This window comes from Fukomys damarensis, unplaced genomic scaffold (assembly GCF_012274545.1).
Source record: "Fukomys damarensis isolate Sample0158 unplaced genomic scaffold, DMR_v1.0_HiC HiC_scaffold_16, whole genome shotgun sequence".
NCBI classification, from domain to species: Eukaryota; Metazoa; Chordata; class Mammalia; order Rodentia; family Bathyergidae; genus Fukomys; species Fukomys damarensis.
The window spans coordinates 19595423-19613552 of record NW_022900928.1 but is presented as its reverse complement, the minus strand read 5'-3'; the positions used below and the strand labels follow the sequence as shown (position 1 = coordinate 19613552).

At 38.8% G+C, this 18130-nt stretch overlaps 1 protein-coding gene across 8 annotated transcripts; it reads left to right on the top strand.

Moving 5' to 3' along the window:
- The first annotated feature begins 6 nt into the window (after positions 1 to 6).
- Wee1 (WEE1 G2 checkpoint kinase) lies at positions 7 to 17805 on the top strand. 8 transcript variants are annotated; one of them, XM_010615287.2, is made up of 12 exons: positions 146 to 588; positions 1345 to 1547; positions 2372 to 2432; positions 2625 to 2797; positions 3472 to 3593; positions 6370 to 6516; positions 8284 to 8379; positions 9519 to 9604; positions 10575 to 10745; positions 10828 to 10973; positions 12879 to 12967; positions 17585 to 17805. In XM_010615287.2, the coding sequence occupies exons 1-12, from the start codon at positions 568 to 570 to the stop codon at positions 17599 to 17601; spliced, it is 1332 nt and encodes a 443-aa protein (XP_010613589.1). In that variant the 5' UTR covers positions 146 to 567; the 3' UTR covers positions 17602 to 17805. The 8 variants fall into 8 exon arrangements, with proteins under 8 accessions (XP_033620034.1, XP_033620037.1, XP_010613592.1 ...); XM_010615286.2 differs by having other exon boundaries at positions 147 to 588; positions 12879 to 13081; positions 17585 to 17661; XM_033764143.1 differs by lacking the exons at positions 146 to 588; positions 17585 to 17805 and adding an exon at positions 7 to 55 and having other exon boundaries at positions 12879 to 14156.
- The last annotated feature ends 325 nt before the right edge of the window (positions 17806 to 18130 follow it).

Here is an 18130-nt window from a genome sequence, read left to right as displayed (position 1 = left end):
GCCGCACAAGACCTTCCGCAAGCTGCGGCTCTTCGACACCCCGCACACGCCCAAGGTGAGCCGCCCGGCCGCGCCCCTCCCGCCTTCCAGTAGGCGTCGGTTAGGGTCGGGTAACAGAACAATGGGCTCGTCTGGAACGTCTTCGCCTCCCAGAGGGGGGACCTGGGCCGTCGGGGGCTCCCCGAGTGCGGCGCGGCCCCGGCCACCTGACCCTCCCTGGCCAGATGGTGCCTTTGAAATGGGGCGATCGGGCCTGTAATTTGGGCGGCCCGGCGCAGAAGGTGTTTGTTTAAAAAGAAAAAAAAAAAGAATGCCCCTGCGCTTATCGTTTTGTGTTCTGCGGTCTGAAGGGAAAGTTTTTGGTGTGGAGGGAGAGGCTGCGTTCCCGCTTGGGCGTCAGGCTGGCCTTCCCTGCACCTAGGATCTTAACGACTCCGAAATAACTCCACGTAGCACTTAAGCTACCTTCGGTCGTGGTGTCGGTTAAGCGACTGCTTTTGTCCGCGGCTTTGCAGAGCCCAAGTTGGGCTGGCGACGAGTGAAGATTAGGAACCTCGAGCTGTTTTGATGATCACTTGTCTTAAAGAAGTAGGTGTCGGGCCCCTGTGTGTCCAAATGGCCAGTGAGCGTGCAGATCATGGCCCCTAAAACTTTGAGAAGTCACATCTTATTAAGAATTAAGAATGGACACTTCCCGAGATAAGACAAGCATCGAATTGTAAGGTAAATGTAAGAAATGGACCTCTAAGGTGAGACCCTAGAGATAGTGAGTGTTGGTCAGTAGCCTGGAGGCTGGGCTTTGCAGCACTGCGGTTTATTAGCAGACTATCCCAGGGCAAGCTCACTGTGGGTGCCAGGGGGGAGGAGTCCATTGGAGGTGGCTTTCCAAGCCCTGGTTGGAGGGAGACGGGGAGCTTTTATGGGACTGTTTTCTATTTGTAGATGATTGATCAGAGTTTAACTTTGAGCTACTGTACTAATAAAAAGCACGTTGTTTTATTCAGCATAAATATTCCTTTTAGGGCTAGAGATCTCTCTTACTTTGCTGTCCTTTTCAGAAAGGTAGTATTCAGCCTCAGCCTCCATCTCCTAAATTAACCATTCTCTACGTATTTTGTGTGAAATATAGCAGAGACTTAAGTGCTGTATTTCGAGGGGTCTTTTTTGGATCCAGCATAGGACCTCCCATTTACTACCCAATCGCCCCTCCACTAAGCTACTCCCCAGCCCTCGTGTTGTTTTGGCCTGCACTTTCAGCCACTTAAAAGGCCTGTTGGAGGGTAGATGGAGAAGCCTGACCTCCATAAGACTTGAATTCTAAGATTTTTACTTTTTCTTCTCTAGAGTTTGCTTTCCAAAGCTCGAGGAATTGATTCCAGCTCTGTTAAACTCCGGGGCTCTCTTTTCATGGACACAGAAAAATCAGGAAAAAGAGAGTATGACATACGACAGACTCCTCAAGTGAATATCAATCCTTTTACCCCGGATTCTGTGTTGCTTCATTCTTCAGGACAGTGTCGAGGAAGAAAGAGAGCGTATTGGAATGAGTAAGTCGTGTATTGATAGTTTTGTTCCCCCAACACCTCAGATTGGTTTGGTATACTTTCCAAAATTTAGTTTCTACTGATGGCATGGTTGGTTGTATTTTAAAGTTTTTTCTTTTCTCCAGAGATAAATGGAAAGTAATCAGTTATATAGGAAAGGAGTAATGTGAGGGAAAAAAAGAATTTAAAAACCTAGATTTTAGAGAATTTGATGTCAAAGTGGATCAGGCAGAGTTGGTATAGAAAGGCTTTAATTTTTTTTTTTTCCGTTGTTTATTGGTACCTTTTAGGTATTCAGTACAGTTATATTCATCATTGGTATCTTGTACCTTTACATGACAGATCTTGGTTCTCTTTTTTCCCCTTGTCCCTGTTCTCCCTTCACCCCCTCCACTCTTCCCTATTTACAAAGACTTTGTTTCCAGTTTTTCCTTTTCTCATATTTTTTTTATTTTCCCTTATTTCCTTTCCCCTACCCTTCCCACTTGCAAGGCTTTAATTCTGATGTGTAGTGGGGTATTGATTTCTAATTAGTGAGTATATCTCCACTGGGACTTTTTGATCAACTGGACTGAATTTATTTATTTATTTATTTATTTATTTAGGTACCAGGGATTGAACTTGGGTCCTTGTGCTTGTGAGGGCAGACAGTGGAACCCTGAGCTAAATCCCCGTCCCTGGACTGAATCTTTTGATTACAGAATTAAATGCTTTTATATTTCTCCATTAAAAATTCATTTCATTGCATTGCAGACTTAACAGTTTTGAATTGGTAGTTTATGTATTTGTTAAATATATTGATGAAAAAATGTGTACTTTTTTTTCAGTTCCTGTGAAGACATGGAAGTCAGTGATTATGAATTTGAAGATGAGACAAGACCTGCTAAAGTAAATAGCTCTTTTACTATTTGTGAAATTTGGTTTTCTACTTCCTAAGACATTCTAATACATAAGTGTTAAATAAGCACTGACATAGAAAGTAACAGTGATTTTAAAATTTTATACATAGAACTATCACTAGCAAAAACATTATCCTCGTGTCTTTGTATTATATACGGATACCCTTTTTATGGCTTGCAGAGAATTACAATTACTGAAAGTAATATGAAGTCACGGTATACAACAGAATTTCATGAATTGGAGAAAATTGGATCTGGAGAATTTGGTTCTGTATTTAAGTGTGTGAAGAGGCTGGATGGATGCATTTATGCCATTAAGCGATCAAAAAAGCCATTGGCTGGTTCTGTTGATGAGTATGTATTAAACATTTATGTCTATTACTTCTTTTTCCTCCTATATATAGCATTACAAACTTTAAGGTGTTACGGGCTGTGGATGTAGCTCAGTGGTATAGTGCCTGCCTGGCAAGTGTGAGATCCTGAGTTTCACCCCTTGTACCAAAAACATTGATTTTAGATTATCAGACTGAAATTAATATTTTATTGAGGTGTTAGGATTTGTAAATTCTACTTGGTAAGTAATATGAATAGTCTGATTTTAGAGCTTAACTGGAAGTTTTGGCCAGCATCCATGAATTTATAGGAAAATACATTTTAATCTTCCCTAAATCCTAGGATCAGCATGCTTTCTTCTTCCTGAAGATCTTTGTTTTTGAGACAGGATCTTGCTGTGTAGTCCAGGTTGTTCTTAAACTCACGATACAGTCCAGGCTGACCCAGAACTTGCAGCGATCCTCCTGCTTTGGCCTCCTAAGTGCTGGGATTACAGGTGTACACCACCGTGCCTGGCCCTTCCCAGCCATCTTTAATGGAAGTCTTTGGAAAACCTTGTATGGCTCTTAACCCCTCTCTTAATCAGATGGCTTTGCAGCATAATGATGGTTATGAAAGTATATTTATGAAATTTTAAGTAATGGGGCTTATTCTTGAGTAAAAATGCTTTATTCTGGTTTTCTCATTTTTCTTAGGCAGAACGCTTTGAGAGAAGTATACGCTCATGCAGTGCTTGGACAGCATTCTCATGTGGTTCGGTATTTCTCTGCTTGGGCAGAAGATGATCATATGCTTATACAGAATGAGTATTGTAATGGTGAGTAATAAGTGGTTTTCATAAACTTGTGAGCCTCAAAAAATGAGCAACAACGTAATATTTATCTTAAAATTTTCCTCCTATGCTTGTGTGCTCTCTTTCTCTGCTTCTGTGTCTCTCTGACTCTTGTTTCCATTTCTTGCAAATTCAAAGATCAAAGACCTAACATGAATTACAGGTGCAAATGGTTGAAATCCTTGTCCCTTCTGAAGCACATTATATATTTCATGTTTGTTTTTGTTTTTTTGGTACTGGGGATCGAACTTGGGTCCTTGTGCTGAGGCAAGCAGCAGAACCACTGAGCTAAATCCCCAGCCTTGAAGCACATTATAGTACCTCAGTGGTAGAATTTTGTACAATGTTTATATACTTATTGTGCAAGTTGTACTGAGCTTTCTGCGAGGATAGTGGCCCTGCCATGTGTATTCTGGAGTCCCTAGCACCTAGCATAGTGTGTGGAGCACATAGTAGTTAAGATTGTCTAAGTCCGCTGGGCAAGGTGGTGCATGCCTATAATATCAGCACTTGGAAGACTGAGGCAGGAGGATTGCCAGGAGTTCATGACCATCCTGAACTACTACAGTAAGATCCTGTTTCAAGAAATAAACAGCAAGGGCTGGGGATTTAGCTCAGTGGTTCCACCACCTGCTTCACAAGCACAAGGGCCAGAGTTCGATCCTGGTACCAAAAAGAAAAAAGAAAGAAAAGAAACAGCAAAGAAAAAAAAAGTTTTGTTTTGAAGTCTCTTTTCTGCTACTATAAAGTAATATCTCAGATTGGCTAATTTAGAATGAACAGAAATTTATTTAACAGATTTGGAAGCTGGAGTGTCAAAGATCTTGTCATTTGTATCTTGTTAGGACCTTCATACTACATCATTTCTTGTTGAAAGGCAAAAGGGCAAGAGAAACCTAAACTGCCTTTTTTTAAACATTGATTCATGTGATAAACACAATCTAGTTTTTGAAGGTGGATCCCTCATAGCCTACTCTTAGGCTTCATCTCCCAGTATTGTTGTATTGAAGGTTAATTTTCCACACATAGTCGAGTGTGGTGCCACATGTCTATAATCCCAGCACTAGGGAGGCTGAGGCAGGAGGATTCACTGTAATCCCAGCACCAGGGAGGCTGAGGCAGGAGAATCACCGTGAGTTTGAAACAGCCTGGTACATAGTGAGTTCTAGGTCAGCCTCAACTACATAGTGAGACCCTGTCTCAAAAAAATAAATTTTTTTTTCCCACACATGAACTTTGAAGGATACATTAAAATCATAGCATAGATGTTTGTTTAATGGATTCTTGCTGCATCTAGCCTTACTTTTCCATTTGCGGGGGGCAGTACTGGGTATTGAACCCAGGGCCTTGTGCATGCTAGGCAAAATAGTCAGCACTGAGAGACATCCCTGCCCTTTTAAAAAAAAGAATTTATTTTGAAACAAAATCTGGTTAACTTGCCAACTGGGTGGTCTTGAACTTGTGGTGCTCTTGCCTCAGCCTCCTGAGTAGTTGGGATTACAAGCATGCACCACCATGTCTGGCTCCATTTAATTTGTGCTCCTAATACCAATGTTGGTTACTCATAAGGACAGTGACTCTCTGTTGACCTTAATTTAGCCCTCTTCTCACAGCATTCTGTAATCTTTCATTCCCCATCTGTCAAACCTCCTTTACAGTTAAGAGTCCTTCTTTCCTTTTCTTTTTGTTTTTGTTTTTTTTTTTGAGACAGGGTCTCACTATGTAGTTCAGACTGCTCTGGAACTCACTGTGTAGCCAGGCTGGTCTTGAACTCCCACAGCGATCCTCCTGCCTCAGCCTCCCTAGTGCTGGGATTACAGGCGTGCACCACCATGGCCCGGCAGAGTCCATCATTTCTCTGTTAAGTAAATTATGCTTTTGATTTTTAGCTGGGCTTCTCTCTGCTCTCTTTCCCCAAATTGAAATAGTACAAGCATGTGTAGGGTCAATTTTAAACTTCCTTGTATAGCTTTCAATTTCCCTAAGTCCTTCAGTGTTTCTGGACCTGTGGTAAGGAAGACATGCCAGAGGGCATGGTAAAGCAGAGTTTTTTGTGTTTGAGGTGGGATCTTGGCCATGCTGTCCTTGAACTTACTATGTGCCATCATGCCTGGCTGGTAAAGCAAAGTTGAAAGCTACTCACTTTAAGCTGGGCATGGTGATATAAATCTGTAACCCCAGCACTTGGGAGGCTGAGGCAAAACAATTGCTGTGAGTTTGAGGCCAGTCTAGGCTATGTAGTGAATGTAAAGCTAGTCTGAACTACATATTGAGACCTTGTCTCAAAATCAAAAAAGAAAAAAAGTTACTTAAAAGGAATACGTAATAATGGACGAGTGTGGTAGTACACACCTGAAATTCCAGCACTTGAGAGGCTGCCACAGGTGGAGCATGAGTTTGAGGCCAGCTGGCTAAGGATGTAGCTTAGTGCAAAGGCCTTGGATCCAGTCTTCAGTAACACACCCCTTCCCCAGAGAATGCATAAGAAACTGATAGTATTGCTGTACTCTATTCTGGAAAAGTGAACCAGGTAAGTTATTGGGGTATAAGGGTGAGAGAGATTTTAAATTACATTTCTAGCCATATGCATATACAACCTATTAAAAGAAAAAGTGAAAATTTGGTTTCACAAGCAGGTTGAAAGGAGAGGCCCTATAAAATTACCCTTTCTTCGTTGCAATAAGAATCATTCAATAAAGAGGGAAGGAGGAAGAGTAAGTCTTCCAGAAACAAGAAGATTAATTTTTGCTGTTTTTGTTAGGTGGAAGTTTAGCTGATGCTATAAGTGAAAACTACAGAATCATGAGTTATTTTAAAGAAGTAGAATTGAAGGATCTCCTTCTGCAAGTTGGCTGGGGTTTAAGATACATTCATTCAATGTCTTTGGTTCACATGGATATAAAACCTAGTAAGTATTAAAAATCCTCTGATCTTTGTTCTTCGGGGTTACAGAAAATAAATCGCCTCATAACAAAATGTTTTTTTATTGTTAATTTTAAAAAGTCTTTGACTCATTTATCAGTATTGTTTAGTGACTTTCATTAGTGTCTTACTTGCCCCCCAAATTTAACACAATATAAGCTGGGAAATTTGCTGGGTTTTTTGTTTGTTTGTTTGTTTGTTTGTTTTGGTACCAGGGATTGAACTCAGGTTCTTGTGCTTGTGAGGCCGCAGGCAGGCAGGCAGCAGAACCACTGAGCTAAATCCCCAGCTGTAACTTGCTGTATTTTGTAGCATCTAAGTAGTCCTAAAGTAGGACTCTGATTGGGAGACTACAAATTTTTTTTAAAACCTCACTGTTAAACTAGACCACATTGAACATTTCTCTTGTTGACCCAAGTCATTGATTTGAGTCTGTTCCAGACCCATGCAATGCATCTGGTTAGAACTGTCTTTTGTGGCAGGGTGGGGCACAACAGCACAAGGTCTTGCTGTGTAGTTGAGGCTGTCCTGGAACTCAGAGTGGTCCTCCTGCCTCAGCCTCTCAAGTGCCAGGATTATAGGTGTGTGACCCCATGCCTGGCAGGTTAGATACATCTTTGATGGGTTTCACTCTTCCCCTACTTTGTGCATGCACAGGTGTGTGTGTGTGTGTTATTGGGCTTTGAACCCAGAGCCTTCATACCGAGCTTTCTCCAGGCCATTTTCAGTTTGTTTGTTTGTTTGCTGTTTGTTTGTTTTTTGAGGCAGTCTTGCTTTGTAATTCAGATTGGCCCTGTACTTGGGGTGATCCTCCTGCCACAGCCTCCTGAGTGCTGGGATTACAGGTGCCACCATGCCCAGCGCCATTTTAAATTTTTATTTATTTACTTTTTAAATTTTGGGACAGCATCTTGCCACATCTCTAAATTACCCAGACTAGGCTTAAACACAGTGTTCTTCAGACTCCTGTAGTGCTAAGAGTACTGCCATTTGCCACCACCCCTGGCTTCCCCTACTTATTAAAATGATAGACTTGTCATACAAGGTGTTTTTTTTTCTGGATTTTTGTTTTGTTGTTGTATCATTTAGCTTGTTCCTTCTCTGCTGTATTTCCTATCAATTGAGAGTTGTAACTAAGGATGCATAGATTCATAGTAAACATTTTTAGGCTAGGTGTTGTGTGTATGTGTTTTGTTGTTGTTGTTTTCTTTTGGTGGTACCGGGGATTGAACTCAGGACCTTGTGCTGTGAGGCAGGCATGGTGCCACTGGTATTTGTTGTTGTTGTTTTGTTTTCTTGACACAGGGTCTCACTATGTAGTTCAGTCTGCTCTGGAACTCACTGAGTAGCCCAGGCTGGTCTCAAACTTGCAGCAGTCCTCTCAGCATTCATGAGTGCTGAGATTACAGGCATGCGCCACCCCACCCAGCTCACTGGTATTTTTTAAGTTGGATTTTGCAGGGCTTTTTGTTGTTTTGGAAATATGTTTTGATTCATGGGAATTTAAGTAATTTTATATTCCTTAATTCTGAGTTATATATGCATTTTTTATTTGTAAATTTGTCACTCACCAAATATAGAGAATAATACTCAGGAAATACAGCCTAGTCCTAATCCCTTGAGATTCTTTTGAGTTTGAGGTAGAACATGAGAAGCTATATTTAGAAAGACTTTCTGGATGATTTTGATATTTGACTTTGTAAACTATAGTTAATACTATTAGTTTGGCTTATGTAATTTAACTATTTAACAGGTAATATTTTCATATCTCGAACTTCAATCCCGAATGCTGCCTCTGAAGAAGGAGATGAGGATGACTGGGTATCCAACAGAGTTGTGTTTAAAATAGGTAAGAAAATAAGATAACCAGAATATTCTGTTAAAATTAAGTAAGAGGCTGTTTTGGGGTTGGAGATGTAGCTCAGTGGTTCTGCCGCCTGCCTCACCAGCTCAGGGTCCCAAGTTTGATCTCTGGTACCAAAAAAAAGGCTGTTTTGATTGATTTGGTACTGGGGTTTGAATCTAGGACCTTATACATGCTAGGCGAATATTCTGCTATTGAGCTACATTTCATGCCTTTGTTTTCTTCTTTTTGTGGTACTGGGACATACTACCACTGAGCCTACCACTTTGTACTTTTGTTTGTTTTTGGTTTTTGAGAATAGAGTCTTACTAAATTGCTCAGCCTGGACTAAAACTTGAAATCCTCTTTTCTTTTTTTTTTTTTTTTGAGACAGTGTCTCACTATGTAGTTGAGACTGACCTGGACCTCTCTATGTAGCCTAGCCTAGTTTTGAACTCACAGTGATCCTCCTGCCTCAGCCTCCCAAGTGCTGGGATTACAGGCGTGTACCACCACGCCTGGCTTGGAATCCTCCTCTTTTCTCAGCCTACCTAAATGTTGGGATTATATGTGTGTACCACCACAGTTGGCTGATTTTATTTCTTTTTTGTTACTGTTGTTTTTTGAGACAGTTTGACTATGAAGTTCATACTGGTCTCGATCTCACTATGTAGCCCAGGCCAGCCTTGAACTTCCAGTGATCCTTCTGCTTCAGTCTCTTAAGTGTTGGGAATAGAGGCCTGTGCTGCTACACCTGGCATTGAACTCAGGGACTTGCACTTTGCCAGGCAGACTCTGCACCCCTAAGCTATATACCTGGCCCCTGGCTTTGGTTTTCTTTTTCCTTTTTGAACTCAGGGCCTTGCGCTTGCCAGGCTGGTGGCACCACTGAGCTAAATCTCTGGCCCTGGTTTTATTTTATTTTATTTCATTTTATTTTATTTTATTTATTTATTTATTTTTTTTTGTCCACAGTGGCAAAGTTTGTTTGCAAAAGTAAAAGAGAAGAGTAGGGAGAAATTAGCTCTGCAGGCTGAGTAAAAGAGGGAAAATAAACACACTGGTTAAAAGAGGGCAATCTATCATGAGGAAAGCCATGATAGCCTGGTTTTTAATTTTTGACTGTACTTTTTCAATATTTCTAGGTGATCTTGGGCATGTAACAAGAATCTCTAGTCCACAAGTTGAAGAAGGCGATAGTCGTTTTCTTGCAAATGAAGTTTTACAGGAGGTAATTGTTTTTCTTCAGTAATACTTTTTTCTTAGGGTAGGAGCAGACCACTGTGAAAAGAGTATTGCTTTTTTATTTATTCCATTTGCCATTTGATAAAATATATATTCAAATATATTAAAATTTAGTTAGTAGAACAGAAGTAATCTAAACCATCACCTGAGAATATTACAATTTAACAAAAGTGTGAAGGCAAAGATTTGCAATGGCATTGTTCTTAAAGAGAAGTTCTAAATACTACTTATGGAACTTTAAAATTGAATAGCATTTTTGGAGGTTAAAGTATCAGAATCTCAATATTTTAAAATTATCTACTCTGACTCAATTTTCACTTCTATAAGTCTTGTGGAAATATTCACATACACAAAATACAAACATATTGGGAATAGTATACTTGTAAGATGATTAAGTACATTATGGCATATGGTCTCAACGATTATGACTTTTGAAATAAGAATAAGCAACAACATAAAAAGTATAATGTGAACTCTGCTCACATCTATGCTTTGTTACATATATGTGTCTTTATAACTTGGTAAGCTCATACAGGCATGTTTTGGTTTTTTTTGTTTTGTTGGTACCGGGGATCAAACTCGGGTCCTTGTGCTTGTGAGGCAGGCAGCGGAACCACTCAGCTAAATCCCTGGCCCAAGCATGTTTCTCATACAGATCTCTAAGAGGATAGGAGTTTCTTCAGAGGATTTTTAACTGGGCTAATATGAAGAAGAAGCATCTACTTTTAGAGATTATATTTAAGGCCTCTTGTCCCAAGTGTTTACTTCGTAATTTAAAAAATTAAAGAAGTCTCCCCAAATTTAGCAGCTTGTTCTCTGAAAGGGTCCTTAACTTAAATGTGGCATTGAATATTTGAATTTCGTGTTATTTCTCACCTAAGTCACCACTGAATATAATCTTTTGTTTTGACCATTTTTACATTCTCTTTTTTTAAAGTTTTTAAAATTTTTTTCAGAATTATACCCATCTGCCGAAAGCGGATATATTTGCCCTTGCCCTCACAGTGGTTTGTGCTGCTGGTGCTGAACCTCTTCCCAGAAACGGAGACCAATGGCATGAAATCAGACAGGGTAGATTACCTCGGATTCCACAGGTGCTTTCCCAGGAATTTACAGAGTTGCTAAAAGTAAGTATTTTCTACCTAAAGCACTTTATTGACGATATTCCATATATTATGAAATTATATCTTTTAATTTTATTTCTCTAAGGTTATGATTCATCCAGATCCAGAGAGGAGACCTTCAGCAAAGGCACTAGTAAAGCATTCAGTATTGTTGTCTGCATCTAGAAAGAGTGCAGAACAATTACGAATAGAATTGAATGCTGAAAAGTTCAAAAATTCACTTTTGCAGAAGTAAGTGAGGGCTTTTCTTATGGTTTTGTTTTTACTTTCTCATTAGTTCTCAAATTTTATTTTAAAAAGTTTTTATGAGACAGGGTCTTGCTGTGCAGTTCAGGCTGGCCTCAAACTCTAAGCGATCCTCCTGCCTCAGCCTCCTGAGTACTGGGATTACAGGCATGCACTGCCATATCCAGCTTGATTCTCAGATTTTAATGACACCATTTAAATGCTTTCTGTCAACAAAGGTTTTGGTAGGTTTTTTTTTTTTAATAGTGATCAAACTTGGGCCCTTGCACTTGCAAGGCAGGTGGCAGAACCATTGAGCCAAATCCCTGGTAGGTTTTGGTAGTGTGGTATGTTACTACACAACAGTTTAACGATTTCTGTCTTAAATTAATATTTGAACTATTAAGTTTGTGTTATTAAACTTTGAAATTACAAACTTTAAAAATGTTAAGACTAGGGCCGAGGATTTAGCTCAGTGGTTTCGGTGCCTACCTCACAAGTGCAAGGACTTGGGTTTGATCCCTGGTACCAAAAAAAAAAAAGTTAAGACTAGGGACTGGCGCCAGGTGTGGTGGCGCATGCCTGTAATCCCAGCATTCAGGAGGCTGAGGCAGGAGGATCGCTCTGAGTTTGAGACCAGCCTGGGCTACATAGTGAGTTCCAGGTCAGTCTCAACTACATAGTGAGACCCTGTCTGAAAAGAAAGAAAAAAAAAAAAACTAGGGACTGGGGATTTAGCTCAGTGGCACTGTGCCTACCTGCAAGTGCAAGGTCTTGAGCTCAAGCCCCAGTACAGGACTGGGACGAATGTTAAGACTAAGCAAGGGATGGTAGTGCACACCTATAATTCCAGCACTGAGTATGCTAAGGCGCAGGACAAGTGTAAATTCAAGTCCTGTCTAGGCGACTTGGCGAGACACTGTCTCAAAATGAAAAGTAGGGGTGCATGTGTGTAAACTTAGCACTCAGACTGAGGCAGAAGGATCGCAAATTCAAACTCAGCTTGTACAATTTTGTGTAATCCTGTGTCAAAAAAGCAGAGTAGAGGGGTTAGGAAAGTGGATTGGTACTGAAGACCCTGAATGCAAGCCCTGGTACTGTAAAAAAATATGAAAATAATAGGAAAAAAAGATGTATCATGGACAGGTACAAATTCCATATGATGTTATCAATGTGTATATCTAAAGGATACCAATAAAATTAAATAAGGAAAATAATGAGCAACTAATTGAAAAGAAAATGAAAAATAGGGCTGGGGATTTAAGCTCAATGGTTCCTCTGCCTGCCTTGCAAGTTCAGGGACCTGAGTTTGATCTCTGGTACCAAAAAAAAAAAAAAAAAAAATTTTTTTTTTAAAGACTTGAGGATGTAGCTTAATGGTAGTTAGTTTCCCTGGGTTCAATCCCCAGTAACAAAAAGAGGGAAGGAAGTATTGGAGAGTATTATTAATCACAGAACACATTTCTGATTGGCTTATTCCTACCTTTTGATTTGAAAAGGTTTGATTTGATAGTATTCTGATTTAAAGTTTAAATTACAAGAGCTTTGTACTCAAAGATTTACTAGTTTGATATTCATTATGGTTTATACAAATAATGGAGATTTACTTTTATCTATGTAAATTAGTTTTATTTAAAATTATTTTTAAAGATCGAATCATTACCTGTACTAACATCTTTATTGCCTGGCTTGTATTAATGTGTATGTGATATTTTTAGTAGAAAAGCACAGAATAAAATACTTACAAATTTAAGTTGACTAGCTGCTAAAATCTCAGGTTGTATTATTTCTTTCCTCAATTGGATCTTAAAATAATAATGGTTTGTTAATATCTCCCAATTTATAATGTTTTTGGTGTTTGGCTTATTAATAATAATAGGTAAAAATTCTTTCATATTTTCATGTTCTTAGAGAACTCAAGAAAGCTCAGATGGCAAAAGCTGCAGCTGAGGAAAGAGTACTCTTCACTGACAGGATGGCCACTAGATCCACCACCCAGAGTAATAGAACCTCTCGACTTATTGGAAAGAAAATGAACCGCTCTGTCAGCCTTACTATATACTGAACTACTCATTTCCCACATACCCCAAAAAACTGTGACAAGAGGAAGCTAGGTTGGAATCACTGCTAGAATCTACTTTGCAATTAATTTCTTGATTGGTCTCAGTAGTTTTACTGAAGCACCTTTTAGGATTTTTATTTGTGAACTACAGTTGAAAGCTGTATTTTGACCATTGCTATATCAGGCTTTGTCTAGTCTTAGCAGTCTGTCTCCTGTAGGATGTCAGTCACTATTGGACGTTACACCAAGCCTTTGCAGGGTTAACCACTGTGGTGGTGTGCTGCTTTCAGTTTGTTTGTTGTTGCATTGTAATAAGAGGTGTCTTTCCTTGTAGTGACCTATATAAAGGACTCAAGGGCTTTTTTACAAACAAATTTTCCCTTCAAAAAAGGGAAATGCTAAAATCAATACTACTTAGCCTCTGGTGTACCTGTGTGTCAATCCTATACTTCTTTTTAAATTTTTTAAAAATTGTGAATTGTACTTGTATATCCAACTGGGAGCACTTTGTAGGCATTGCATGAACCATAGGATGATAATTCTGTGGAAGTATTGCCTTGTGAATTTGCTGCTATTTTAGTTTTGTCTTTGCTGTAAAATTGTAGCATTAAACAATCATCATTGTTAATAGGCTATTTTTTGAAACAATTATGTGAAATACATAGCTGCTCTTGATGAAAAGCAGCTATTTGCCTTTTTTTCCTCTTTGAACTCTTTGAAGCTAGTGTATTGAAAAATGCACCTCTTCCCCCCTTTGGAATGCTGTATTAATGTAGTATAATTATTACTGGTTTTGTAATTTTCTGATAATGTCCTTCTTTGACTTTTTTTTAAAATGTCTCCTTCTTCCCAAGTTTTCTACTTGACTGTATGGTTAGTTTGGTTAGTCTGTTTTTAAATGTTTTGCCTGATTTCTTTTCATTATTTTTGTATGTAAACTGATCTTGGTAATACTGTACATAGCTCTTTGAAATGCCAGAATGACTTCTGACTTTTCCAGGTTTTTCAAAATATATTTTATCTGTTATTAGCCATTTGACTGGTAATACTGGCTAATATATTTTGCAAAAGAATTGTGCCTTTTTTGTTTTCTCAGTTTTGGCCTAAAACGTGTTTGCACTTGTCTGTTTGACTTGTGTCTTATTAACATTGATTGGCATATTAAAAGTCACTCTGAGCTTACTTTAATTGTCTAACTCTTGTGGTGCCTGTTTTCTACTATTTTGTGTTCATTACATTATAAACTACAGAGTATAATGTATATAAAGTACTAAATGCATATGTTTAATGAGATATAAAACTTACTGGCTATTTAATGATGGACTTTAGATTTTTGATTTTGGGGTTTTTGAAAGTACTTGTCACCTATGTGTGGTAGTGCACACTACTGTAATTCCAGCACTTGGGAGGCCAAAGTAGAAGGATTGCTGAGAGTGTGGGCCAGCTTGAGCTCTACAAAGCAAGAAACTCTGTCTCACAAAAATAAAGGAAAAAGAAAAGTTTATCATCTTGGATTTCATCATAAAAAAATTTTTTTTTTTGGTACCAGGGATTGAACTCAGGACCTTTCACTTGCAAGGCAGGCGTGGAACCACTGAGATAAATCCATGGCCCATTATACATTTTTATATTACATTGCATATTATAGATGTTTTGCTAGAGATGTGATATATAATTTTTAATTGGTTATTAAATATGTAAATTACATCTATTAAATTAAAGTAGATGTAATTCATGACCTAATTTGGACTGAGTCACAGAAAAGCTTTAAAATGGTGAGGGTTTTAGGCCAGGTATAGTGCATGCTTGTGATCCCAGCACTTAGTAGGCAGAGGCAGGATCACCAAGAGTTTGAGACTAGCCTGGGCTACATAGTTCAAGGCCAGCCTAAACTACAAAATGAAACCCTGTCTCAACCCTCCCCACCAAATTGAAGTTATAGTGCTTTATTTATTTATTTACTGGTACTGTGGATTGAACTCAGTAGTACTTTTTTCCTGATTAGAACCAGAGCAGGGAAGACTTGCATATGGAGAGGTAGACGTTGCAGGACCATTGTTCTTTGATAGAGATATATGATCAGACTATTAGTCTTGTTTCTGCTTTGGATTTTTGGTGGTGGTACTGAGGATTGAACCAAGGGCCTTCACACTGAGACAGGGTCTCACAAAATTGCCTTAACTTGCCTTAAACTTGTCACCCTCTCACCTGAGCCTCCCAGAGTGCTGGGATTATAGCATTGTGCCACTGTATCCAGCCTGCTGTCAGTATTTCTAATAATCTTGATTAAGCTTTTTTTCTTTTAAGATGTGAGAAAGTTGTGTATAAAGGCGGTGGATATTGGGGAAGAAAACCCTACAAAGCTGGATGGATGGAGTAACTTACATATTTCTATAGCTATTAAGGACAAAGTGTAGAGAAGTATAATAATTGATATTGAGTATGATTGCTCTCACTAAGGTAAATTTTTCTAGTGCACTAGCTTCAAAGAAAAATTCAGGTGTTTTTCATTAATAATTGTAATAAAAATTTCATATTGTTACATTGAGGAGAAAAGAAGTTGGTATTTGATGTTCAAAGAATTTAAGACCCCCAGAAAGCTGATAGGAGAGTTGGCCCATATTCAACATGAGATACTTTGGTGGCTTGTGTGTGCTAACTGGTAGGCCAAAGACCAGTATGAAATATTCTTTGTTTACTAGGAACTCGAGATGGAGGAGACTGTGTAAATACATAAGTGATGTAAAATGTAAGTGCTGTTTTGAAAGGATCAGGCAAGGCAGAATAATAGTTCCAAGTACCGTAAGTGTCGTGGGCAGATAATACTAGATTGCAGAAGATCCAGAGTGGCTGGAGATTTTATTAAATGGGAACATTGAACTTCGAATAGTTTTTGTTTTTGTAACATAGAATGAGAGCTTGTAAGCATAGCATCCATTTGGAAAAATAGTGCTAATGATGCATTAAATAATTTTTGAGAACAATCTTACAGTGCAGAGGTTTGTTACTTGTTAAGCATTTTACCATTGATAAAAATACACTAAAAAGTTGACAAAAGCATTTGGGTAGGGGGAATTATAGTTTTTTTTTTTTTTTTTTTTTTTTGGTACTGGGGATTGAACTTGGGACCTTGAGCTTGCGAGGCAATATATGTTACGTTTAACAATAAAATTTGCCTTAATCTTTTTTTTCTTTTTTGGTTTTTTTGAGACAGGGTCTCAGTATGTAGTTAAGGCTGACCTGGAACTCACTATGTATCCCACGCTGGTCTCGAACTCACAGCGATCCTCCTGCCTCAGTCTCCCGAGTGTGTGCCACCACGCCTGGCAAATTTGCTTTAATCTTGCCATTAATTCAATAGGAATAGCACTTTAATGAAGTAAGGTCTTTTGAACAGTCAATCCTCAAGCTGTTGACTTTCATTTCTCTTTGTTCCAGAAGTGAAGAAATTAATAGCTGGGTTTGGGTAATAACTTCAGGGGTTCGGGATGTCTAATTTTTTTTTCCTCCTGCTGTGTTGGGGGTTGAATCCAGGGTCTTTGCATTGAGCTACATCCCCAACACCTCTTTGTTTTAAGACAGGGTCTCACTAAATTGCTCTGGCTAATTTCAAACTTGTTCCTGTTTAAGCTTTTCAGAGTGCTAGGATTGCAGTCATGCACAACCACGCCTAGTCTGTCTCCTGATTTTTTTTTCCTCTCACATTTTTTTTTTTTTTTTTTTTTTTTGGTACCGGGGGTCAAACTCGCAGGTATTTGCACTTGTGAGGCAGGTGGTGGCACCACTACATCCCCGGCCCCTATCTCCTAATTCTTAAGCAGCACAATTCTGACATTAGTTTTTCTTCCTCAGTTCATCCCCACAAATATCTCCCTGACTAGCTAACATGAAATAAATTGTTTTCATCCTTAAGGCATCTTTATTTGTGGAGGGAATTTTTTCCCCCCTGTATTGGAGATTGAGCCAAGGGACTTTGCATTGAGCTACATCTCTAGCCATTTTTGTTTTGTTTTTAGATAGAGTCTGGCTAAATTGCTCAGGCTAGGCTTCATCTTGGAATCCTGCCTTAACCTCCCAAAAAGCTGGGATCCAGGCATGGTGGCATATGCCTGTAATCCCAGCTCTTTTTTTTTTTTTTTTTTAGAAAGGGTCTCACTAAATTGCCCAAGCTGACCTCGAACTTGCAGAAGGCATTTAAAGCAATCAGCATAGGATGGATCAAACATTTTGGAAATGTTTTGGATATTGTGAAACTCATACATAAACCTGGAACTAGGAATCTGGAATAAATTGCTTCATTTAGTATTTCTGCAGGCATTAATATAACTAAAAAGCATCACTGAAACTGATACTGCAGAGTGACTAGAACTACAGGTTACTCTTGCAAACCTAGTTTTATTGTTAGGGAAGTTTCTCAGAGCTCAGCCAAGTAGATTTTTATAAAAATGGGAGAGTAAGACATCACTGAAATTGTCTCCCAACATCTCACTTCCAGAAACTTTGGGAGGTACTCACCTAAACATCATTGAACTTTTTTTTTTTTCCTTTGTGGCAGATGTCCCTACTTTTTAATACAGTTCAGAGGTCTCAAAAGGAAATATATCTGTATGCTCTAGGAAGATTTACCAGGAGAAGATGGCATGCCCTGTCCAAACTGCATTCAACTAAGAGTCTAAGAAACTTTGGCCAGTCCACCCCTGGAAGAAAAATACCTCAAAGGACAATTTATATCATAGTTCATATTGTTTCTTTTTATTTGGTAAATAAAAATTTTGAAGAGCATATACTTGTTTTGAGTTCTAACATTTGTAAGGGTATAAAGCTGGTTTCCAGGCCTGGATTTTCAGTTTATGCCTACTCATCCATTACACCAATGGAAAATACAGGTTCATTGTACAACGACTTGATGGAGGATTATCCAGGAGAGGAATTGTCTTTGTGACGTGAGACAGGCTAGCAATGTAGGATTAGTGAGAACAGAACCAGAATTCCAACTTAGTTCTCACTGCAAAGAAATCGTGCTTCTTCCAGCATAAAAGCTGAACACGAATACTAATTCAAGAACAAAGGAGAATAAGGTGTAACAGTGTAAAAATAGGAA